Raw genomic sequence first — 26,560 nt, 5'->3', positions numbered from 1 at the left:
TGAGTTCTACACGTACACCAAAAAAAACAAAAAAAGTAGAGACAAATGTAATACACAGAGTATAATTAAACTTACCCAAGGAAATCAAAGTCAATAGTGGAGTATTTGGCTTGAATCAAAGCCCACAATCCCCAAAAGAAATGAGAAGCCTAAAAAGGAGGAAAGAAAAATCAAGAATTATGGTAATACATTTCTTAATAAAACAACTGTCAAATAATTAATGTTCTTTTTCTTCAACTCCATGCTGAATACAATCTTGATGCTCTGTCTAAAAAACAGCAAATACTGAGCATACAGTTATCTGGATGACTACCTATGTCCACACCAAAAGACATTATGTTTATAACCTCTTAAGAAAATAAAGCCCAATTCCTGTAACTGCTTTGTAGAGACAGAGTTCAGCATCAGTACTAATAGATGTTGGTTAATTATTTTTAATGATTAAAACTGCCAACAGGCTTTTCCTATAAAATACAGGATTATCAAAGGACTTTGGCTTTTTGACATAAAAATATAAACAAAAGGGAAAATCCAAATCTCAAAAATGAAAAATATATTTAAATATGAAAAATGTTCTAGACATGCCAAACATCTCAAAACAATTTTTATTGGCCCAACAATTTTCTATAACCAACCATGACATACTGTAACATGATTTTACCTACGCCAGACAAAAATGGGTCTTAAGACTTCAAGAGAAAAACAGATGACTGTACGAGCTATAAAATAACTGCTGTGTGTGTGCTTTACAATCTATTTCCAGTTAAACAAGAAAATATCTTAAGATTCGAATATTAGCTAATAAAACCTCACTTCCCAAGAAATAGTCTATTCTAACTAGAAATACAGCTAGAAAAAAAGTCTTGAAGGGTTTTATTTCAACTAAATTCCTTATAGTAACAACAAAAAGTATCTCAGAAAAAAAAAAATTCCTCAACAGCTGTGATCTTGGTATTAAAATAATCAAACAAACCAATTGGGAAGGTAAAGCAACACAATGAATGAGGAAGGATTCTTAATTTGAATTGTGAATTGGGGGGTTTCAAGTCCAGGTTCTGTCACTAACTCTTTTTGCAACAACCTTCAGTAAGTCACAAATTTTTAGTGTCAGAATTATCACTTAAAAGATAAGAAACTATTAGCCATTCTGTATTCCACACAGGATTGTTTTAAAGATTAATGGAGGGGGCATCTAGCGTGTAGGTGGTTCAGTATGTTGAGTGTCCAATTCTTGATTTAGGCTCAGGTCATGATCCTAGGGTCATGGGATCCACACTGAGTGTGGAACCTGCTTAAGATTCACTCTGGAAGTTGCCTGCATGGCTCAGTTGGTTAAGTGTCTGACTTTGGCTCAGGTCATCATCTCATGGTTCAAGCCCTGCATTGGGCTCTCTGTTGTCAGCACAGAGCCCACTTCAGATCCTCTGTCTCCCTTTCTCTCTACCCCTCCCCTGCTTGTGCTCACACTCTTTATCTCTCAAAAATGAACATTTAATAAAAAAAGATTCTTTCCCTCTGCCCCTCTACCCCCTACTCGGGGGCCTTGAAGGAAGGAAGGGAATTATATATATTGTGGGAAATAATCTCACTGACCCAATCAAAGGAGGGACACGGAGACTCGGAGCACAGTGAAGCAAGACTTTAATCAACAGTCTTGCAAGAGCAGGCGTCTGACAGACAAGCACACTCGGAGCAGTCACAGCAGACAATTTATCTCCTAGTGTGCAAGTTCCTCCTCTGGATCCTCACTGGCTGAGTACTACAGTAATTATAGCCTTACCCCATCACCTATGCCCATCTAAGGCAAAAAGTAGTCTAATTGGAATAATGTACATTTCCTGAGGTGATGCACAGACTTTCAGTCCCTCTGTTGTTCTTTGGTTCATGCTCACTGCAAAACCTGTAAAAATAAGCCTGCGAAACGGAGAAGGGGAAGAATGGGGAAGTGAAGTGTCCAAGGGTTTGGCACTCATTATGGGGGGAGAGGGGTTTCATATATATGTCCAATAGGTTGTAAACCTACTATTAACTAGACAGCACAGCTTTTATTTGGTATTTCTGAAAAAGAATCATCTCCCTTACTTCATACACACACACACACACACACACACACACACACACACACACACACAGAGATATCTATGAAACTTTTAACCTCTAAAGATCTCTTTAAAGTATGTTGTTGTAATAATATCCATTTAAAAAATATTATCACACTTTGCTTTTAACTTCCTCAAAAAATCACTAGCAGGATATATAACTTCCCATCAAATACAGATATAGAAAAGAATAAATATTGTAGTAAAGAGTAAACAGCTAAAGTCACATGCACATGAAGTCTAACGGTTAAACAAAATTTAAGAAAAGCTGAGCTCTGGAGTCAAATTGCAAACATTATTACCTATATGACTTTGAGCAATTAACCTCTCTATACCTTTGTCTCCTCACCTGTAAAATGCAGGTGTGATATGATTTATAATGAGAAATAAATATTTGGTTTTTATCCACTGTCTCTGGCTCACAGTTCCCCAAATCCTTGGAATTTTCTAAGCATAACAGCAATGGGAACATCTTTTTGTTATAATATTTGGTCTTTTATTATAAGTTCCTGAAATAGCTCCAGAACAATAAACGTAAAAGGAGTATCTTGTTATTCAAAACAAGTCCCTTTCAACCACACCTGAGTTTTGGAAAGCACCTCTAGATGAGAATTGGTTGCCAGGGAAACCAATCAGATGATTAGAGGGGTGGGCATCTCACAACCTCCAGGGAGGGGAAAGGGGAGAGAGACGGGAGTTCAGTTTTCAATGCCCAATATTTTAATCAATGTTGCCTATGTAATGAAGGCTCCATATAACCCAAAAGGAGAGGGTTCAGAGAGCTTCCAGGCCTGGTGAACCAGAATATATCCACACGCTGGAGGGTGGTATACACTATCCTCCTCGAGAACAGAAGTTCCTATGCTCAGGACCCTTCTAGACCTTGCCCTATGTGCCTCTTCATCTGCTGTTCTTCTGTATCCTTTATCACAAACTGGTAAACGTATGTAAATGCTTCTCTGAGTTCTAAGTGCCACTCTCGCAAATTAACCGCACCCAAAGTGGGAATTTTGGAAACCTCCGATTTATAGCCAGTGGGTAAGAATCACAGGTAACAAATGAGACTTACAACTGGCACCTGAAAGAGGGAACAGTGAAGTGTCGTGAGACTGAACCCTTAATCTATGGGATCTAACACCTATGGAATTGCAGGACACTGCTGAGAATTGGAGAACTACTTAGTGATGTAGAAAAAACACACATCGGAGCCGAGTATATATATCTGGTATATAACAAACATTCAATAAAATGCTAATTACTATAATTATATAAAATTAGAATGATAAAAATATAAAAACTTTCAAAAATGGTTTTCTGAGGTGCCTAGTTGGCTCAGTGGGTTAAGCATCTGACTTCAGCTCAGGTCATGAGCTCACAGTTTGTGGGTTAGAGCCCTACATCTGGCTCTGTGCTGACTGACAGCTCAGAGCATAGAGCCTGCTTCAGATTCTGTGTCTCCCTGCTCTCTGCCCCTCCCCAACTTGTGCTCTTGCACGTGTGTGCACGCACACTCTCTATCAAAAATAAACATTAAAAAATAAAATAAAATATTATAAAATAAAATAAAAATAACAAAAATGGTCCTCTTTCTACCTGAGGAAGTCCCACATATTGAGAAATGAATTATGAGATGAGATGTGCTTCCTTCTTTTTAAAGTCTAAAACAGTGGTTGTCAACCCAGGGGAGGTGTCTGAGACTCAAAACTATTTCCTATATGGCACAAAAACAGACACTCAGATCAATATAGGAGAATAGAGAACCCAGAAATGAACCCACAGACATATGGCCAACTAATCTTTGGCAAAGCAAGAAACAATATCCAATGAAATACAGTCTCTTCAGCAAGTGGTGCTGGGAAAACTAGACAGAAACACGCAGAAGAATGAACCTGAACCACTTTCTTACACCATACACAAAAATAAACCCAAAATGGATGAAAGACCTAAATGTAAGACAGGAAGCCATCAAAATCCTCAAGGATAAAGCAGGCAAAAACCTCTTTGACCCTGGCTGCAGCAACTTCTTACTCAACACATCTCCAGAAGCAAGGGAAACAAAAGCAAGAATGAACTATTGGGACCTCAACAAAATGTAAAGCTTCTGCACAGCGAAGGAAACAACCAGCCAAACTAAAAGGCAACCAACAGAATGGCAGAAGATATTTGCAAATGACACACCAGAAAAAGGGTTAGTATCCAAAATCTATGAAGAACTTATCAAACTCAGCACCCAAAAAACAAATAATCCAGTGAAGAAATGGGCAAAAAACACGAATAGACACTTCTCCAAAGAAGACATCCAGATGGCCAACTGACACATGAAAAAATGCTCCACATCACTCATCATCAGGGAAATACATACCAAAACCACGATGAGATACCATCTTACACCTGTCAGAATGGCTAACATTAACAACTCAGGCAACAACAGATGTTGACAAGGATGCTGAGAAAGAGGATCTCTTCTGCATTGCTGGTAGCAATGCAAGCTGGTGCAGCCACTCTGGAAAACAGTGTGGAGGTTCCTCAAAAAATTAAAAATAGAACTACCCTAGGACCCAGCAATTGCACTACTAGGTATTTATCCAAGGGATACAGGTATGCTGTTTCGAAGGGGTACATGCACCCCAATGTTTGTAGCAGCACTATCAACAATAGCCAAAGTATGGAAAAAGCCTAAATGTCCATCATTGGACGAGTGGATAAAGAAATGGTGTGTATACATACATACACACATATATATATACTATATGTATATATGTATATATACATATGCTATATGTATATATACATACATATGTACATATACTATATGTATATATATACTATATGTATATACGTGTATATATACGTATACACACACACACACAAACACATATGCATACACACACACACACACAAGGAGTATTACTCGGCAATCAAAAAGAATGAAATCTTGGGGCGCCTGGGTGGCTCAGTCGGTTAAGCAGCCGACTTCGGCTCAGGTCATGATCTCGCGGTCCATGAGTTCAAGCCCCGCGCCAGGCTCTGTGCTGACAGCTCAGAGCCTGGAGCCTGCTTCAGATTCTGTGTCTCCCTCTCTCTCTCTGACCCTCCCTCGTTCATGCTCTGTCTCTCCCTGTCTCAAAAATAAATAAAACGTTAAAAAAAAAAGACTGAAATCTTGCCATTTGCAACTATGTGGATGGAACTAGACAGTATTATGCCAAGCGAAATTAGTCAGAAAAAGACAAATATCTTATGACTTCACTCATATGAGGCCTTTAAGACACAGATGAACAAAAGGGAAGGGAAACAAAAAAAATATAAAAACGGGGGGGAGGGGATAAAACATAAAATACTCTTAAATATGGAGGGCGCCTGGGTGGCTCAGTTGGTTGAGCGTCGAACTTCGGCTCAGGTCATGATCTCACAGTCTGTGGGTTCGAGCCCCACGTCGGGCTCTGTGCTGACAGCTCAGAGCCTGGAGCCTGCTTCCGATCCTGTGTCTCCCCCTCTCTCTGCCCCTCCCCCACTCTCACTTTGTCTCACTCTCTCAAAAATAAATAATGTAAAAAAAAAATTTTTTTTAAATATGGAGAACAAACAGAGGGTTACTGGAGGGGTTGTGGGAGGGGGGTTAGGCTAAATGGGTAAGGGGCATTAAATCACTGTTGCACTATAGGATATCTAATTTGGATGTAAATTAAAAAAAATAAAATGTAAAAAATTAAATAAAAATAAATACTAAAAAAATTAAAGCAAGCTCCAAACTCTGAGTTGTCAGAACAGAGCCCAACATGGGGCTTGAACTCACGAACCATGAGACCATGACCTGAGCCAAAGTCGGATGCTTAACTGACTAAGCCACCCAGGCACCCCAACGGTGTATTTTTCTTTAACTTTCTTACATGAGTGTTGAATTTTTCAGTAAGGGAAAAAATTATTTGGTTTTGTTTCAGTGCTGTGTCTTCAAAGACTGATGATAGCAGTATTAAAGCCCTTACTCTCTTGCTATTAAAAAAAAAAAAAAAGGATCAAGTATATTTTAACTTTGGTTCTATTTTTGTTTTAATAAAACATTGGATTTAAAAAATATATATTTCTTATAATACTATTAATATGCTACTTGCCTTCTTGAATATGTTAACATCTGCAATGATGGTTTAAAAGCAATGGTGGGTAAAGCTACTAGTACCTTACAATATGTCAAGGCAGTGACACCAAACACACACACTCACATCACCACTACACACAGTAAAAGACTAGTCTTGTCTGTGTGAGGAATGTCCTTTACGAAGCCATTGAAATTATTAATTTTATTAAATCTCTACCCTTGAGTACACGTTCTAATATTCTGTGAGATGGTGTAGGAAAGTACACATAAAGCAGTCTGCTATACACCCAAAAGAGGAAGGTTGTTTCAAGGAAAAACATTTATGACTGAGTTGTGAGCTGAACTTGCACATTTTTAATGGAACATCATGTTTACTTGAAAGAACAACTGACATTCGAACCACTTATTAGACTTGGGCATTTGGCAGATATTTCTCAGATATAAAAAAGAGCACTTGTCATTTCAATGAAAATAATTGACAGTATTTGTTGCCAATGATAGTCTTCAAGTATTCAACCTAAAATTAGAACTTTGGAAAATTTGTATTTGATTCTGTGAGCCTACCAGCTTCTCAATACAGTATTTAAAACTTTTCTGATGACACTGATTGTGATATCAGCAAATGTGATATTTTTATATCATATAATGAGATGTATTAACATCTGTAAGATCTATACAACTCAATGAATCAATATTTCCCAAATAATACTGAATGGTGTTAAAATTACAAAATCATGCACTGCCAAAAGAGCCATTCAAAGTGCAAAGTAAATCAATGGATTATAATATAATAGAATACGAAAAATTAATTGATGTTTTCTGACTGCACATTGCAACTAACCTTTAAGAAATAACCACCTGTTGAGTTCTGGTGATGTATCAAAGAGAAAATCCACAATTATCTGAAAAGGCAATGTACTCATTTCTTCCAACACGTGTGTGACACAGAACTTTCTTTGTATACTTTAACCAAGCCAATATATTGCAACAGATGAAATGCAGAAGTAGATATAAGAATCTAACTTTTGGGGCGCGTGGGTGGCTCAGCTGGTTAAGCATCCGACTTCGGCTCAGGTCATGATCTCGTGGTTTGTGAGTTTGAGCCCCGCCATCGGCCCCGTGTCAGGCTCTGTGCTGACAGCTTGGAGCCTGGAGCCTGCTTCAGATTCTGTCTCCCTCTCTCTCTGCCCCACTCCTGCTCATGCTCTGTCTCTCTCTGTCTCAAAAATAAATAAAACATTAAAAAAAAATTAAAAAAAAAAAGAATCTAACTTTTATTAAGCCAGACATTACAAGGATTTGCAAAAGTGTGAAATAATGCCATTCTTCTCACTAAATTGTTTTTTTGTTTTGGAAAAATAGTTATTTTCCATTCAAAATGATGTTTATGTTAACAAGTTTATTATTTTTTACTTAATAAATATTTTGAATTTGTTTTAATTTTCAGTATGACAAATACTGATAATTAACTGAAATAAACAAAAGCTCATGGATGTCTTCAAAAAAATCTTGAGGGATGTCTGGGTGGCTCAGTTGGTTGAGTGTCCAACTCTTGATTTGGGTTCAGGTCATGATCTCAGGGTCATGAGATCAAGCCCCATGTCTGGCTGTGGGCTGAGCATGAAGCCTGCTTGGGATTCTCTTTCTCCCTCTCTCTCTCTGCCCCTCCCCTACTTGCACTCTCTCAAAATAAATAAACATTCAAAAAAAAAATATTGGGGTGCCTGGGTGGCTCAGTCAGTTAAGTATCTGACTCTTGATTTCAGCTTAGGTCATGACCTCATTGTTTGTGAGTTCAATCCATGTATCAGGCTCTGTGCTTGGGATTCTGTCTTCCCCCTCTCCCTGCCCCTCTGCCCCTACTCTGCTTGCATGCTCTTTAAAAAAAAAAAATTGGGGGGCGGGGGGGGGGGGGTCCTGGATGGCTCAAGTTGGTTAAGTGTCTGACTTCATGATTTCGTGGTTTGTGCGTTTAAGCCCTGCATCAGGCTCTGTGGTGACAGTTCGGAGCCTGGAGCCTGCTTTGGATTCTCAGTCTCCCTCTCTCCCTGCTCCTCCCCTGCTTGCACTCACGCACACATGCTCTCTCAAAAATGAAATAAAAAACATTAAAAAAAAAAAATCTTGGAAGTGTAAAAAGAAAATCCTGAGATGAAAAAGTTTGAGAACCACTAGTTTAACTCACCTAGCCATATTTAAAGTGATATAAAAATCATCTGTAATCTCTTATCAGGCCAGTTCTGTGAGTAGAAAAGACTGCGATCAGGAAATTCTACACCTAAAAATAACATCAAACCAGCTCTTCCCGCCATTTCAAGCAACGTTCATTCATATACTAGTATAAAATAACTAAACAGTTCTACATTAGAGATGCACTACACACAAACTTCACAAAAATCCCTCTTTTTGACAGGCAACCTTTTATAGGATGAAAAATGAAAAATTTATATACATTAGACTCTTAAATGGATGAAACGGAAATGCAGGAAAACAGTCCATTCATCATTTCCCCAAAATATCAAAGAAAATACTTAAGTCCTAATAAAATAATGTAATATTCTATGTGATTTACTTATACTCTTATTATTTCTTTCAAATTTGGAAGTTATAGATATGTAAGTCTATTAAAGGGCATTTTAACTTCTAGGCTATTGTTCTGTATAGAAGTTGTTTGTATGACCTGTCATGCATTTCTGACAGGCGCACAAACACAATCGGGGGGGGGGGGGGGGCTCAGTTGGCTTATTCTGCATCTGGCCTCAGGATCAGAACTGACGCTTCTGTTCCTGACAACAAGGAGGATTAACAAGCCTCACCTTCCTCCTTGAGCCAGACCAGGATGGATCTGGGAGGGATGAGGAATATGCAGAAGCCCAGGCTCCTAAGATTGTGAGATACGATAAGAGAAACAGAGAAAAACAGTATAGCTCGGGACTGTACTGAGGCAAACTTAATGACTAACTGTAAGTCACACAAGGGTAATATATATTGCCCTGGCGGGAATAGCTTGTTTGAAGTCCCACCTGAGGGGAGGATGCTCTGCCCACAACCCTCTATCAGGACTCCAACTGGGCTATTCACCACGGGGCTTCCCTAGCAAGAAGGTTGGATGTTATAAGTACCTGACTTGGTGTACTAACCCTTCTTTGTTCTTCTCTATACTTCTCTCCTTCCTTGTGTTTACTATAATTGTCTAATTCCTTATATTCTCTTCCCCCTTATAATTAATAAAGTCTCCCTCCACGAAGCCAGAAGTGCATCTAGTGTGAATTCATATTACTGAGAACAGGTACCCATCTCTGTGGCAAAGAACAATTCAAGGCTTTATAAGACAAACAAGTAACTAAAATGAATCCTCAAACTGGTTTCTGAAAAAACCTAAAAACTGGTTTCCTAAAACTAACATTTTCTTAGAAATAATCCAAAGTCTGCAAACAATGTGCCTAACAATTAAAAAACCCATATGTATACTCTATTTGATTTTATAATACAAATGCCTACTTTTGTTTACCATCTCAGTATTAATTACAATAAACAATCAGCAACATATGAAGTCTTTTAATATTTACAAGTCTACTCACGCCCTCAGCAGTAAATATTTAACCAGCCATTCATTAAAAAACATCTATATCCTAATCTTACTCAAACCTCTTTTCTCCACTTATCAAATCAGCTTTATAATGTATGTATATGCTGTCTTCATGACAAGTGATCAAGGAAGGAAGGGTCTCAGGAGGAAACAGTATATAAGACACGTCTATAAGGAACAAAAAGAATTTGCCAGAGGATGCAGGGAAAAGGGCACTCTAGGGAGGAAGAAATAACTTATACAAAAGCATATAGGCTTCAAACATGGAATGTACAGAAAACAAGATGACTCTGCTAAAGCAGAAATGGAGGTGGGAAAGAAGACAGAATTTACAGACTGCTATCATTTGGATTCACCCTGTAGGTCACGGGGAACCATAAAAATGGAAGAGACATACTTATATTCATGAATTAGATCTAGTTATTAAAAAGATTAACTTTTTAAATGTACAGGATGAAATATAGACAGGAGAAACTTGGAGGCAAAGAGACCAGTAGAAGTTGACATAGGTGAGAAATTAACGGCTTAATCAAATGTCACATAATTAAGGAGATATGGCTGGAATTGAGAGAATTTTAGGAACTAAGAGTAACAGAACTTGGAAATAGAAAAAATTGATAATAAAGAAGAGGAACACATGACATAAAAGAAAATTACTTTTTTCCTGATTTCAGAATACAGCAACTACATGGATGGTATTTAATTAAATCAAGACAGAACAAAGAATAAATAATGGAACAGAGGACAGGATGCATGAAATAAAATCCAAATTTGGACATACTGTGGTCAATTACTAATGGTATCCTGGATGGTGGCAAATACTGATCTTGAGATCAACAAAGGAAAAAAAAAAATCAACTTGGGATCATTAATAGGAAGTACAATAAAGTCACAGGACTAGGGGCACCTGGGTGGCTCAATCGGTTAAGAGTCTGACTTTGGCTCAGGTCATGATCTCCCAGTCCATGAGTTCGAGCCCCAAGCTGGGCTCTGTGCTGACAGCTCAGAGCCTGGAGCCTGCTTCGGATTCTGTGTCTCCCTCTCTCTTTGCCCCTCCACTGGTCGTACTCGGTCTCTCTCAAAAATAAACATTAAAAAAAAAAAAAAGTAATGGGATTAAATCATCCAATGGAAGTATTTAAAGTGAAAGGAGCTGGGAGAACCCAAAATCAGGACAATAGGAAACACCAGTATTGTAAGAGGACTGGGAGAAGAGGAAGAAAAGGAGGAGCCAGGGAAAGAGACTGAGTAGGAAAATACAAAAGAGAACCAAGGAAGAATGGTTATCACAAAAATTAATAAAGAAAAAATTCTAAAAATCAATGGTAAATACTGTCAAATGATTTTGGCAGAACAAATAAGATAAACACTGAAAGTTCAAACTGTATTTAGTAATTATGTCATTATTGGTAACCCTGCCATGAATTATTTTTTATTTTTAGAATAGTGAGGGGAGAAGACAGATTGCAGTGGCCTGAGGAGTGCATGAAAGATAATAAAGAAAAAAGACAGAGGGTTTGCTTTTGTTTCCCCCTACCTTCCCAATTATTTATTCATTCCAACACTTGAGATTGCGACAGACGTTTACTTAATTACTGTGGGGTGAAATTAAGAGTTGGTAAAAGAATTATGTAAACTGGGCTAGCTTAAAAAAAGAAAAAAAAACTGCAAAAAAAAAATCTTGAAAAAGAAAGGCATACAGGGACACCTAGGTGGCTCAATCAGTTAAGTGTCCGACTCTTGATTTCAGATCAGGTCATGAACTAATGGTTCATGGGATCGAGCCCCCATATCAGGCTCTGCACTGACATCAGGGAGCCTGCTTGGGATTCTCTACCCCTTCCCCGCATGTGCATACATGCTAAGTAAATAAATATTAAAAAAGAAAATAATAAAATGATTCTTTAAAAAATGAAACGAAAGGCATATACATCAAATCTCAGGAGAATTAATAATCTCAAGTAAGAGGGGCTGTGAAGCCAAATGTGAGCATTCATCTAAATTCTGCTATATTCTTTCTATTCTAAAGATAGCAAGAGAGGTCCTGATGCAAGAAAGTAACCCACCTCTGGAGAGAGTTGTCAAAAACAGCACATAAAAGAGGACCGCAGCACGATTTAAATAAAAAGAGAAATTCAAACCAAAATTGGCTTCATACCTGGTTCTCAATGGTTTCTTAATGAGGAAAAATCGGAAATTGGTAACAGACTCTCAGAGAATAAACTGTAATGTATATGAAAACTAAAGATTATGTAAATTAAGGACATGCTAAATAAGGAATACTATTAAAAAGGTATCGAAGTTTTATGTCTCATTAACCATCCTTCTGTTTTTTCTTGAAGTTTTTATTTTGAGAGAGAGCACATGCACATGAGCAGAGTAGGGGCAGAGAGAGAGAGGGAAAGAGAAAATCCCAACCTGTGCTAACAGCACAGAGCCCGATGTGTGGCTTAAACCCTGAGATCGATCATGACCTGAGGTGAAATCAAGAGTCAGACGCTTAACCAACTGAACCACACAGGTGTCCCTCATCAACCATCCTTTATTCTTTTTCTGTAAGACCTTCTACTGATCATGACATTTCATGAATGTTTGCTGTACATTTCATATATTTTTTCTTCTTATTCAGGTTAAATTGTGGTGCCTGGGTGGCTCAGTTCATTAAGTATCTGAAGTCGGCTCAGGTTATGATCTCACAGTTCTTGAGTTTGAGACATCGGGCTCCATACTGACTGTGCAAAGCCTGTCTGGGATTCTCTCCCCCCGCCCCCCTGCCTTTTCTCGTTTGTGCCCGCTCTCTCTCAAAATAAATAAATAAACTTAAAAAAATAAAATAAAATCAGGTTGTTTGTTTAATCAGGTTAAGTAAGTTTCCCTCCAATTCTAATTTGCTATGAATTTTAAACAGGGATGCGTGTTAAATGTTATCTAAAAAGTATTTTGTACATATTATTTGCCCTTCCAAATTGTAAGTACTTTGAAGCAATGCACTGTTGTATTCTTCTTTTAATCCTCCAATCTACATGACCTAGAGTAGTAAGTACTAGGTATCTTATTAATGGGTATTATAAACAACTTGATAATCAAACCAGAAGTAGTTATTTTTCAATACCATGATATATATACAACCGCAGTATCCAAAGCTGTTAAATTTTTATCATCAGAAGTTTACAAAAGAACCCAAGTTAGCTAATAGTAAACAGTGTTTTTGTTTGACTAATCAATAAACTATGTGGACTTTCTGTGGAAATTAATGAACTCAATGCCTTAGGAATAATTTACGTAAATAGGTGCATGAAAAAATATAAATTATAGCGACAATAATATTCCTCATGTTAATATAGACAGTGGCTAAACAGAACTATGTAGGTAAATTTTGAAGTTTATTAAGTAACGTCATGAGAAAGAAAACCCTACATTCTCTACTTTAAGATCATGCTTAAATAAAATAAATGGGAACAGCAGGCATCCTAGGACCAGCTGGAGAGCAGGCCATTAATTTAGCCAACAGTTCACTGAAAATAGATATCAGAACAGAAGATGAGTCAAGTTTCAGCACACCCTCTTATTTCAGATGTATTCTGAATGGCTCTGGGAAAATGCTGCTCTTAAAACAATGGAAAAAGTACACCCATGAGCCATCAACAGGGTTTATTTGTAAAGACAACATAGCAAATATTCCCCATGTGAACTGTACCAAATTGTATTAAAACTAAGAAGAAACAGCTAAAATAACTTCAACCTAGTATTCAATTTAATTGTGTAACACCTTAGCTGAAAGCTCATTCTAATTCATCACACCACTCTCAAAAGATAATTGAACTCTTTTTTAAAAAATAAATGCACTCAAGAGTACAGAAAAGTGGGTCTTAAAAATAATAATAAAGCATTAACACATCAAAGAAGCTGGAAATAACTGCTTATCAAAAGAAGACCAAGACAAAATACTAGGTAAGTTATGAAAACATAATTCTATTCCTTCCAATCTACTTTTATCATCTTAACAGTAAGATGTGATGATTAAATGTACTGTGGAGGGACACCTGGATGGCTCAGTCGGTTAAGCGTCCGACTTCAGCTCAAGTCATGATCTCACTGTTCATGAGTTCAAGCCCAGTGTCAGGCTCTGTGCTAACAGCTCAGAGCCTGGAGCCTGCTTTGGATTCTGTGTCCTCTCTCTCTTCCCCTTCCTCATTCGTCTGTCTCTCAAAAATAAACAAACATTAAAAAAAATTTTAAATGTACTGTGGAAAGCCTCGTTTCCCATAAATCTTTCCTTGATTATATGTTTTTTGTAACATAAAGAGAATAGATAGAATATAAAAAACTGCTTCACAATTAATCCTAACTCTAGCTAGAATCCATTCATCATGTAATTACTGAGCACTTACCATGTGGGTAAGGCACTGTTATTTTAGAGGTTAAGAATAAAATAATGAATAAAACAAAATCTCTGTCCTCAAAAGCTCCTTAATATGGGAGTTGTAAAAAAAATCATGTTTTGTCCTAATTTTGAACAAAAATACACAAAAGATGATGAAAATTAAAAAGCTTTTTAGGGGCATGTGGGTGGTTCAGTCGGTTGAGCATCCCACTTCAGCTCAGGTCATCTGACGGTTCCGTCAGTTCGAGCCCCACATCGGGCTCACTGCTGTCAGTGCAGAGCCCACTTCAGATCCTCTGCTACCTCTCTGTCCCTCTTCCCCTGCTCCCTCTCTTTTGAAAATGAATAAACATTTTTTTTAAAAGCTGTTTAAATTATATTAAGAATCTTTCATTGTTTATATTTAAACTTACCAATGCAAACTGATTGACCTGAATGAAGAGTATTTCAACCTCCTTTTCAGTGACTTCAGTCCCAAAGCCTTTATACTCTTTGTAAGCTTCAAGGTAAGAACGCAGCCACTGGCCCTGCAGTTGTCTGTCTGGATAGAGACTATAGTCTACATCACTCACACCTGAAATGGAAAAAAGGAACACTAAAACTTTTAAAAACACGATATCTCGTATATACTTCAATAATTCCTAAAGTAATCCTAAAATAACTAGATGTTAATAGCATTTATTAAAATAAACCAAAAAATCTAACGTGCTGAAACTTGAATCCTAATGTATGACCTGTTTCATTATCATAATCAATTCTCATTGCTTCAATTTCTCCTCAAAGTGTGAAGCTTGAACCACCCATATCAGAAGCCCCAAATCTTCATTCTAACAAGCACCTCAGGAGATTCTTAAGCACACTAATATTTAGAGCATTTCCTAGAACTCCAGCTCTAAAAACATTTTTTACCATTACTCACAGGGTAAGAAATACATTTTACATTGAAACTTTATACATTCTCCTGGTACTAAGTTCCACAAAACAATATTTACCCTAACTACTCCTTCCAACTCGGATACCTTCTATGTCTGTTCTTTTCCGCTGCTTGTTTTAAAATAATCACCCACCAAATCTGGTTTTAAGATGTGCTATTTGAAAAAGAGTAACCTAGGGGCACCTGGATGGCTCAGTCAGTTAAGCATCCAACTTCAGCTCAGGTTATGACCTCGTGGTTTGTGAGTTCAAACCCCACATCGAGCTCTGTGCTGATGGTTCAGAGCCTGGAGCCTGCTTCGGATTCTGTGTCTCCCTCTCAGCCCCTCCCCTGCTTGTGCTCTCTCTCAAAAATAAATAAACATTAAAAAAAATTTTTTTTAATAAAAAAAGAAAAAAGAAAAATAGTAACCTAGAAAATAAAGTTTATACTATTTTGTCTACCCCTCAGTGTTCTTCATGAGTTGGTCCAAACTTCACTTCTCTGGTCTTGTAAGTCCTATATGCTCCTCCATGAGTTTTATATCCTACCAACATGTACACTCACCTTGAAGTTTTATTCCTCCTTCCTGCAGTGCTTTCCTTTCTCTTCTATCTGCACATCTCAAATTCTACCTAACTTGCAAACTTCAGCTCAATTTTTTCCTACACAAAATCATATTAGGATCACCAGAGCTTCCTCTTTTATATCTACAGCAGTGATGACCCATTATACTAAGATGGATATGGTGATATCTCATTATATGCACAGCTGCTTTCCCTTTTAATATGTATAGCACATGTGTGGGGATATAGGATGTATATGAAAGGTCTGGTGTAGGGAGATAACTGAAAGCACATAAATTAAAACCCTCTCCAACTTCTTCCCAGTTTGCTAAGTATATGTAAATATAAGAATGCATGAATGGTAACAAATACAAATTCAGCAATGAAAAGTTCCTACTAGGTATAAATCATCCAAGAGAATTTTCTAATCTTTAGTTTTAGAGCATTTCATGTTTCTAAATATAGTCATAAAATGTATTTTTAAATTAATTCCTTTTAACATAAAAAAACCTAAAACTTTTATACTTGACAGTGATAAAAGATTAATTTTCAGGGGTAAAATGACAAGGCTTTCCATTATTCATAGCCAAAGACAAAATAAAAAACAAATTATTTAGCTTCTTAGTTGTCCAACATTCCAAAGCTCAAGTATAAAATGGAAACAACAAACGCTTTTAAAGGATTAGAAAAAAAAAAATGCAAATCTAAGTTCTCTGTATTTTACTGTGACCTTTGGTGAGTTACTTTCTCCATGTGTAAACTGGAATATGACCTAAGTTATATTGTTGTGGAGGGAAAAAATGAGATTTATGAAACACTCTGCATTATGTCAGGTCTTAATGTTAACCACAATGATTATTTATTATTTTCCTTAAAGTATTAGGAAAGAGTCATCTCCTCTTTCTTCTAGTAATAAAGAAAAAAGTCAGTAAAGGGTTAAAAAATGTTGTTCCTACTCCCAGGTGAATTTCCCTAAAGATAACAAACAAAAACAACTCTAAAAGTATCATTTCAGTTAAGCCTCTGACTCTTGATTTCAACTCAGGTCATGATCTCACAGTCTTGAGATCTAGCCCCACACACTGGGCTCCACACTGAGCATGGAGCCTGCTTGGGATTCTCTCTCCCCCCTCAAAATAAATAAATAAACATTTAAAAAAAAAAAAACTTTAAGTATCACTTCAAAGTTATACATGTTGCTCCATTAGTTAAGCCCTGGATTTTACCTGCAAATTCATTGAAATGATTTCCGATATCATATGCCAGGTAGTTGTATCCAGAATATTCATAATCAATGAACTGTACATCACCTATGTGAGACACAAAAAAAAAGACATAAGAAATCATATACAAGATCAGAAAATCCCTATGCTATTTGTAATTAAATAGCTTCCAAAATTTTGTCTCATTGTATGTGCTTGGTTACATGCACTTGTGAGACAATACAGGGTAAGGCTGTGAATTTTATGGCAATGAGCTTTACAAAATTCAAATTACATATCGTCAACAGCTTGTGAACATTAATGTCCACTTTATTAAAGAAAAGTCAAAGTATAATTCTCCAAATTCAAACAAAAGCAAAATATGTCTTTCACCACAAGGGGGCATCGGATACTTAAAAACTCAAATTTAATTAAAAAATAAATACTATCTTTGGAAATTGTTAATAACCTGTGCAATTTTAACAAATCATGATACTCCAAAAGTGAACGGACAAGCCACTTTACATATACAAATCAAATATAAACTTTAATAGACTTGAATTCTGTGAACCCTGCAGTTCTGCTATAATATTTGGTCAATTTAACGATATTCCTAATTTAAGAAATTAGTTGCTATAAACTCATAGTTTCTAGGAATGCTACATAACTAAAATTTACAATAGAATACCTGAGCAGCATTAAGTTGGTTGTTTTATCTTTTAAAAAGAACAAAGGAATAGTTGCGTGTGAACTTTTTTTAATTTCAGAGATTTTTATATAAGCTAAATTCCTATTCTAAATTAATGCTAAATATATTATGTGTATTTCATTACATTTCTCCCAAGATAAAAGGCAAAGTCTGCCTGTCCAGGGGAAATACTCCTGCTCAGGAACTTTCATTTTTGAGTACTAAGTATAATAGAGGGTTTGTCTCAAAGATACAGGTCTTTTTAAAAGAGAGACGAGAAAAAGTTTTTGAAAGAGAGAAAGAGCTAAAGAAATTAAAAAAAAAAAAATCAAAATGGGTCACTGTCGACACCAGGCATCACAAACTCAAAGGCTTAAGGAGCCATACAGTTAAAATGGATACACGCACAGAGATGGTTGTAAGAATAGTTTCTAAGAGGCTTATATTGAGAAAATGCATAGCATATGCCTTAGTTACACTGTCTTTTAAACATCAAACTGAAGTAACAAAACAAACTCCTGGTCCACACACTCTGGAATTTCCCAAATAAAAGAGCTTTGAATGATACTATCTTGATATGGATATGTATGTTTAATTTAGGGGTATATGTTGATCATATTCAAACTCAGAAAAAGAATTACATGACACAAAAATATCATGGCAAATGGCATATTTTACATAAAAGCAAAAAAAAATGTCTAATGTCGCAGCATTTAATATATTAATCCTAAACTTGTATTAAGTACTAGTTAGGTCTAGAGTAAATTAAGTGAGCATCATCAGAATATCAAAGCCCAGTTAATTAAAATCTATATGCATACTGATGAAATAAATATAAGGTTCTAAAATGCTGGTGACTACAATGAATCACTGCTTTGAACCACCACAAGTATTATAATCTTGAATTCAAAAAACTATCCCACAGAAAGTCTTAAAGTTAATCAAATCACTTTACTAAATTGCAGAATGGGGAGGGAGAACATGTTTTAAAGTTTGTTCTGGGTAACACTGGTAATAAGAGGGTGAATTCCACCATCACAATAAAATACTCTGCAGCCATGAAAAAAAATTTTAATTTTCAAAAATTATTTGATGACCAGGAGAATTACATGAAATGCTACATGAAAAAAAGATACAAAATAGTAAACACAGTGATTCAAATTATTAAACTATGCCTAGAGATAGGGAAAGAACATAATGCACAGGAGAAAAAAAGATGAATGGAAATTAACCAAAACAGTATGTTTCAACTGGTTTCATTACAGGTGATAGACAAGTGACCTTTTTCCCTTGTATTTTAAATTCTTTACATTAAACATTACTTTTAGGAGGAAAAAAACCCGATAGTTTAAAAAGATTAAGATGAATTCTCTAAATAAAACTGTCAATAGATGAAGAGACTAAACCCAATGATTTTGGATATACCTATCCACCCAGCCTTTAAGAAATCAGGATTCAAGAAGATTCGACAAGTCGCACAACTGAGCCAACCAAACAGTTTTATACATATTTTTTTAATTGCAGCTGTTGATTGCTTTAACTCTTTAGACACAAATTCTTGTAGAGCTCATATTAACTCTTACATGCCAATAAAAATACACAGCCCAGTCCTGAAGCTTACTTTTGCCACATAAACAAAAGCTTCAATTTCAATTTTCAAAATTATATTTAGAATTTGGCAAATATAGTTAAAATGGCAGGTAAAAATCCCTGCTTACAAATACAATTTAAATAAGACATAGATCATTTTAACAAAAGTTAAAATCTGTTTCAGTATGAAAATTTTAGCAATGACTGTTTGTAGTAGCATTAATTCATTAAAACTAGCCTTTATTTTTAAATGCAATGTTGAGTTTATAAATAATGAAATTTAAAAAATAAGAAAATGAAGCTAACAAGATACAGATGAGGCTGTTACCAGGCTCCGTGCATGTGAACAAGTGATGCGATAAACCTCCAGTCAGTGCGTTTAAGAAGCACGGGGTGCGCCGCCACATGGCAGCAACAATGGCATACCTAATCTGTAGCAGATGAAGAAAATTTGGCAAACTCACATTTTACAACACACAAAGCTTAAAAGGAAAAAAAATTTTTTAAAAAATCTGCATTAACTATTCTTTTTTCAAACTATTGCAAACAAAGTGGAACTCAACCTTAAATTTAATATTCTGCAACAAAATAAAATTAAAGAGGCCTACTTCACTTATTTTGGGTGCCAGAAAAATCAAATTACTAGGAAATGCTTTCCTAACAACAGAAAATATACTGAACTTTTTTCTTATATAAATTTAATTTCTGATTTCTAAAATTACCAATTATTTAGAGAAACATCCACATCACTCTTAATAATAGTTCACAGGGCATGACTATCTTGTTAATTCTTTAAGACACGAATTTGTAATTGGAGTTTCAAGGGTAGGGAAAAAAATGAGACTACTCCCTCAAAGTTTTTATAAAATCTTATGTGTATGTTCATTTTCTGAAGGCAATCTCAATCTTCCAGATTCTAAAAGGGATCCCTGACCTCTAAAAAAATAAAGCAGCACTGCTTTAAGGCCTAAGACCATGTATCATTGATCTTTATATAATAAGGCACACTGCACATAATGGGTAAAACATAAGATTAATGAATAAAATTATAACCTGGATTTTCAAAAACTATGTTTCTTCTTATGACTTTATTTTTTGTATGGCTTGAGAGTAATAAAATCCATACATTACTGGGTTTAACTGTTCAAATCTCAGTATGGCTGAAAACAGCCAAATTTTAAAGTCCTTTGAAATCAAAAAATTTAGTTCATTAACTAAGGCTATATAATTCACATGCTACATTTGTTTGGATACCTTTATTTTGGGAAAAGGGATAAAAATAAAAAGCAAAATAACCAATACGAGAACCTGAAAATCTTTTCAACTCACTCTACTTGCTCTGCAGTGTTAGGTAAGGCAGAAAGAGAACAAAGAGAAAAATAACCATGATTTCCTACTGTTAGCAAAATGCTTCTTCTCTTTTACAGAAAAAGGGAATATTCTGCTCTGAGAAACTTTCCCTTCATCCCTCACTCTGGCGTCCAGTAGTACCTGTGTACACCTTCACCATGGCGCTCATCATTCTGAATGTAAATATCTGTTTCATGATCTGACTCCTCCACTACATGGCATATGGCTTCCTGGAAGGACAATAGGTCCCTTCATCTTTCATCACGCAATCCACAGAGCAATCTCTAGCACACAGTAAGTATTCAAATGCTTATAAACAAAGGTTTGGCAGAGAATGCTGGGACACAACGATTAACATACGTTTAAATGGGAGATGGGGGAGAAGCAATAAGCATGAAACACTAAGAACGAACGAAGCATGGCATTTCTGACATTCTTATCCAAGTATATGATTGAACATACAGTGGGAATGAATGTATGAGTAAAGAAAAACACACTTATCTAGTAATTATTTTAGGCAGCTCTTCCTAAATAGGCTTATTAACAGGCTTTTACAGTGCATTTAAGCTTTTTACTGATTTAAGGATATTTTATGCTAAATAGTAATCCAGAATACAAGTTAAAACAAGGTTAACACTATCTTTCATTAAAAACTCCACCCTGGAAAATACAGGTTACCAAATACAAAAATAAATTTGTATTTACTTAAATTTTAAAATAAAACCAACAAAAACAAAACTCTATGTCATTAAAATACCAATGAAACAACCAAACCACAGTATCTTTCACAAATAATAATACACTGGGTAAGATTTAGAGTCAATCAAGTGACTGAGAATGGTGCCTCATCCATTTTCTCTTTACATTGTGTAAAACTCTAAAGAAAAACCTGGTTTACACCATAATTCCCAGGAAAAGATTCCTTTTTCTTCCATTCATTTGTATTTCTTTAAACAGCTGTAAATCAGCTTCCTGTATTTCACAGAGAAATAATCAATGATTGCCATCACTGAAATTTAAAGTTCTATATTAGATCTTTATATGAGCTTTTATGAAGAAATGGGGGAGAATAAATGAAACAGCCACCAATAAACAGAGCATCAGACATGAGAAAACATACTGAAAAGCTTTAGCAATTACTTCTAAAATAGCAGTTAAAGAGTTAGCTGAAATTAAAATATTAGAATTAAAGTTGGTTAGTCAATAAGCAATATTACAACTTGTTCTACTTCATATAAATTTTTTTTTAATTAATGATTAATATAAAATACAACTGGTAAGTCTTAGTTCTGGAACAAGAACCACTGCTATTGGGTTTTCTTATCATGTAATAAATTTTATCATCATTAAGTATTCTTTCCTTACCTTTTTAAGATGTCATTTCACTGAAGGCAAGGAATGGGCCGCTGTTTACCAACCACCTAATTCCTGGCACTGCCTAACATTTCAAAAATCTTGATAGTTACCATCAACTTCAGAAAGGAAGCTCACTCTTCTCCCATGTTCCTGAGTCCTGTCAACTGACATGGTGAGAACAGGTAGAGGCAGTGTTTCTTCCTGTGATGCCTACTATCTCCTGTTAACATTCACAGGTACAAAAAGCCTATGAACTGCAGGGTGCTCATCATCCTGTGTGTGTATAAATATGTACTTATGTATACATACACACATACATATATACATTTTTAAACTTTACTCAAGTTACAGTTAAGACAAAATCTGTAAGCTGCCCCTAAAGACAAAGTGAATTGTCATCTCACATCTATGAGCCATAATTACCCTATTTACAAGACACAACCACTAGCTTACAGTAACCACTCTTTTTCAGAATCAAATACATTTTGTAAAATGCATCCTATAAACATAATAAAGGGGTTGGCAAACTACATATGCTCAGGCCAAATGCAACCCACTGTCTGGTTTTGTAAATAGTTTTACTGGAACACAGTCACACACATTTATTGATGTATTATCTATGGCTCTGTTAGAGCTACACTGCAAAGGAGACTATCTGGTACACAAAGCCTGAAATGTACTATCTACACCTTACAGAAAAAGTTTGCCAACCCCTATTATAACAGCAATAGCTGGGAGCTGCTAGGTACCTACTCCAATGCTATACACTTGTATGCATGATCTAAAATCTTTCCAGGAAACATATGAAGTAGATGTTAGAAATAAGTTAGGAATAAGGCAAATTAAATTTCTAGGCTATCAGAAGTATAACACTGCCTGGAAACCCATTTAACATGCAGATTCTTAAGCCCAACTACAGAAATTCTTGTTCAATTAGTCTTAGATGAGACTCAGAAACATCCATTTTTCCCAAGTACCCTGGGTGATTCTGGTGCAGATAGTTAAGTTCAAATATAAACAGTTCATAAAGAGACAAAATGGGGACACCTGGCTAGCTAAGTCAGTACAGCATGCAATTCTAGATCTCGGGATTGTAAATTAGAGCCCCATTTTGGACACAAAAATTACTTAACAATAAAAATTTAAAAGAGAGAGAGAGAGAGAGATAAAACAATGTGTCTAATACCACCTACTTCTGTATGTGACTGAGCAGGGGTGTGAACCTAAGTGTGCTTGGTTCCAACATCTATACCCTTTCCAACTTCTCTTAGTTGTAACTAAGCTTTAACACATCTACTTTTAAGAGTTACTTAGGGGCGCCTGGGTGGCTCATCGGGTTAAGTGTCCGACTCTTGATTTGCGCTGAGGTCATTATCTCACAGTTCATGAGTTCCAAGCCCTCATCGGGCTCTGTACTGACAGCGCAGAACTTGCTTGAGATTCTCTCTCTCTGCTCCTTCTTCCCTCTCTCTCTCAAAATAAATTAACTTAAAAAAATTACTTAGAAATGTTTAATCCAGTGACAATGTACAAAATCTAAAGTATTATGGTGAAAAAATACACGTGGAAACTTCAAGATGATCCAGTATCAATTCATGAAGTTTAATAACTAAAATCTGCACTTCTGAGAAATTAAAGGTCTGAAACATACTAGAGATACTAAGCTTGATGATGTCAAAGCCAGTCCCTTGGCTTTCATCTTATTATGTTTACATATTTATATCTCATAAGTGGGTACAAAACACTTAAGTCCTGAGCTCAAATCACATGAATGACTTAAAAAGTGGTAACAAATTAAACACACCTATGATAGGATATGCAGCTTAATTACTTATTCTATGTAGAAATTATTTTAATCTCAAAAGACTTCACACTTGGGCTTTTAGATACCATAACAAGGTAACTAGTTAAGATAAAGAACTTTTGCCGTCCCTATTTCTAATTTTAATTATCCTCCTTAAGACTGCGGCTGTAAAAATTAATGCTAGTTTAATTGTTTGCTAATTACATTTACTAAATGTATAGAATTTTACAATTTTTTAAGCACGAGGCATGGTAGGTATCTCCTCCTTATAACTAAAGGTAAATATGCCATACAGTTATATTACTTCAAAACCATTAGCTCCTAATTTGAAACAGATAACAATACAAAGAACAAACCTCATGCCACACTTTCATGACCTTTAGATTCTACTGAACAACATTCCAACCCTATTTGCTTAATACTATGTATCAACTAATCACATAGCAATTGACTTTTTTTTTTAATGGATGCCATAAAGTCCAAACTTGCCTTCCTAACAGACACTGTTAAAACCACTGGTAAGGAAAAATAACAGAACATATCCATAACTAACACACAAAATATAACCACAAAGACAAGAAGAAACAAATGGTACACAATAGACTTTCTGAAGAGAGGAAAAATAGATCAAAATAATTACATTTGTTGAACTGTGAAATTCATTCTTTCTGTGTAGGGAAGAAAAATTAGGTAACTCTTGGTAAAATAAACAAATGACAACATAGGAGTCAAACTGAAGCATAAAGATTTTGTTTGAAAAATGAGAACTTTTCATATCACTGATCAATAGTTTAGATAGGCAACTGATTAAATAAAAAAGTAAAAATGCATTTTTTTAATGCCTAAGACAAAGTAATCTGATTTTTTTGGTCCCTTGTATTTTAGTTTCATAAACAAGATTGTTCTGTGAAATGAATATGCAAAAGAAACTTATAAAATAAAAATATGAAAAGTTAAAACTATATTCCAAAGGAAATAACAGATTCTCTTTGATTAACTTGCAGTTAAAAATAAAGCTGAGTGTCCACTTCAAAAGTAAGATGAAGTCCCTCACTTGAAATTCTATTATAAAATGTGTTATTTGGTCTTGCACTGAACTAAAAAGCTAACACATCGTTTAATGTAAAACTAGTACTCATGTCTCACAAATGGCATTGAGATTTGGTTACTATAATAATGCAGTATATACATGACAAATGACAATTATATGTAATAAATGGACAATATATAATGAAGGACACTGTCAAGTACTTCATGTTTTAGGGTATACCTTCAGTTTTTTTAAAAAATATTTCTACACCAAAACTTCAAGACATTCAAACTAAAGATGTTAGCTCACTGCATTTAAAAATAGAATCTCTAATCCAGATAAAAATATAAAATATAACAGATACTCAGACACGTTTTTGAAAATATGTGCTTCAGTCTACCATCCTTGACAGTGCTCTTTGGTTGACTTTCTTCAAGCTAAAGGCAGTTACAAATATTAATAACCTTTCCATTAGAACAGTCTCGACTTACAATCTAATAAGAATGGTCATAAATAGCAATTTAATAGAATTATGACCATTTAATCAGAATTCTTTGACTTTAGCATCTTCACAAAAACACTTTTGACTTAAAATAATCTTCCAACTATAATGACTACTCTCAAAACGGATTTCCTTTAAAATGCAAGGGTCAGAGTTTCAGACTTTCTGGATTAATACTAAACCTTCAGCCAAAATTATATTTTTTAATTTCAACTTATTACTAAAGGGAAATCTATGCTTTAGCAACCAAACCTCAAACCACTTTATCCAATAATATAATACAACCAAGAGTTTCTTAAATATGGAAACAGAGAATTTGAATACAACAAGATATAAACAATCACGGAAAAACATTTCACCAAAAAGTACCACTGTCTATACCTCAAAAATGTTAAAACTATTTACCAAAGCTTCATGATTATTAGTTGAGTAGGTACAAATTTCAGCAAGTACAAATAACATTTCCTCCATATGTAGCTCTCTCCTTATCATCAAAATATCTAACAAATCAGAATAAAGAGGTAATAGAGAACCTGGAGACAAATTTGTTTCTAATACTGCTGTCCTCCCCAACACTGAGGAAATTATGTATTTATTAAAAGCAGTGCAATGTCAGTTGCCTTTTCAGTAACTCCCATTACAAGCAGGTACATTTTCAAACCATAAATTACCAAATAGGTTTTACAGTTAAATTTATAAACAAAATCATTTTATCATTTTTCATTTAATTCTTAACAAGAACCACAAGCTTTCTAAGAAACGTATTTTATACAACTATATAAACAATATATTCCTAATTTAGCAGAGTTACCATGACTTTTTAACCTAAAAGAAAATAAAGACTTCATGAATGTTTTTAATCCTAACATCTGAATTAAATTTATTTACTGATACAAAGATCAAAGGACCATTAAGAACATCAAAGAAATCAACTTTACTTACTGCTAAAGTCAGATACCTACCTTGTTTCTCATTGTAGATTATATTCTTACACAATAGGTCATTATGGCAAAGCACAACAGGTGACCCCAGGTTGGAAAGAATCTCCTTCATCCAAGTCATTTCTTCCTGAAGAATCTGAGAGCTTGGGATATCACTTAAAAACCTTTAAGTTTAAAAACAAAAAAGAAATTACATCCTGTTTACATTAATGACTTTTTCAAGTTTAATTAAAGATTAAAATCTATTTTTAATAAATTCTTTCCATTCAATACCACAGATTCCTGAGTTAAAATAAGCCAATTATTCTAAAAGTTGGAATAAAGGAAAATCTTTACAATGAACTTAATATGAATTAAAAAAAAAAAAAAACCTAAGTAAAAAGGAAAGTAGAAAAGTAAAAAAAATCAATTACTATAAAATTGGGGGAGGAAAGGAATACATGACATATA

At 35.2% G+C, this 26,560-nt stretch overlaps 1 protein-coding gene across 1 annotated transcript in view; it reads right to left on the bottom strand.

Moving 5' to 3' along the window:
• The window catches only part of ETNK1 (ethanolamine kinase 1), a 67,614-nt gene that overhangs the window by 6,009 nt on the left and 35,045 nt on the right, over nucleotides 1-26,560 (bottom strand). The window contains exons 4-7 of the mRNA XM_030321930.1: nucleotides 26,132-26,274; nucleotides 16,874-16,957; nucleotides 14,582-14,742; nucleotides 76-149 (exon numbers count right to left, since the gene is read on the bottom strand). Coding sequence (XP_030177790.1) covers nucleotides 76-149; nucleotides 14,582-14,742; nucleotides 16,874-16,957; nucleotides 26,132-26,274 — 462 coding nt within the window. The remainder of the gene's footprint in view (nucleotides 1-75; nucleotides 150-14,581; nucleotides 14,743-16,873; nucleotides 16,958-26,131; nucleotides 26,275-26,560) is intronic.

This window comes from Lynx canadensis, chromosome B4 (genome assembly GCF_007474595.2).
Source record: "Lynx canadensis isolate LIC74 chromosome B4, mLynCan4.pri.v2, whole genome shotgun sequence".
Taxonomy (NCBI): Eukaryota; Metazoa; Chordata; class Mammalia; order Carnivora; family Felidae; genus Lynx; species Lynx canadensis.
This window is presented reverse-complemented; position numbering and strand designations above follow the sequence as displayed.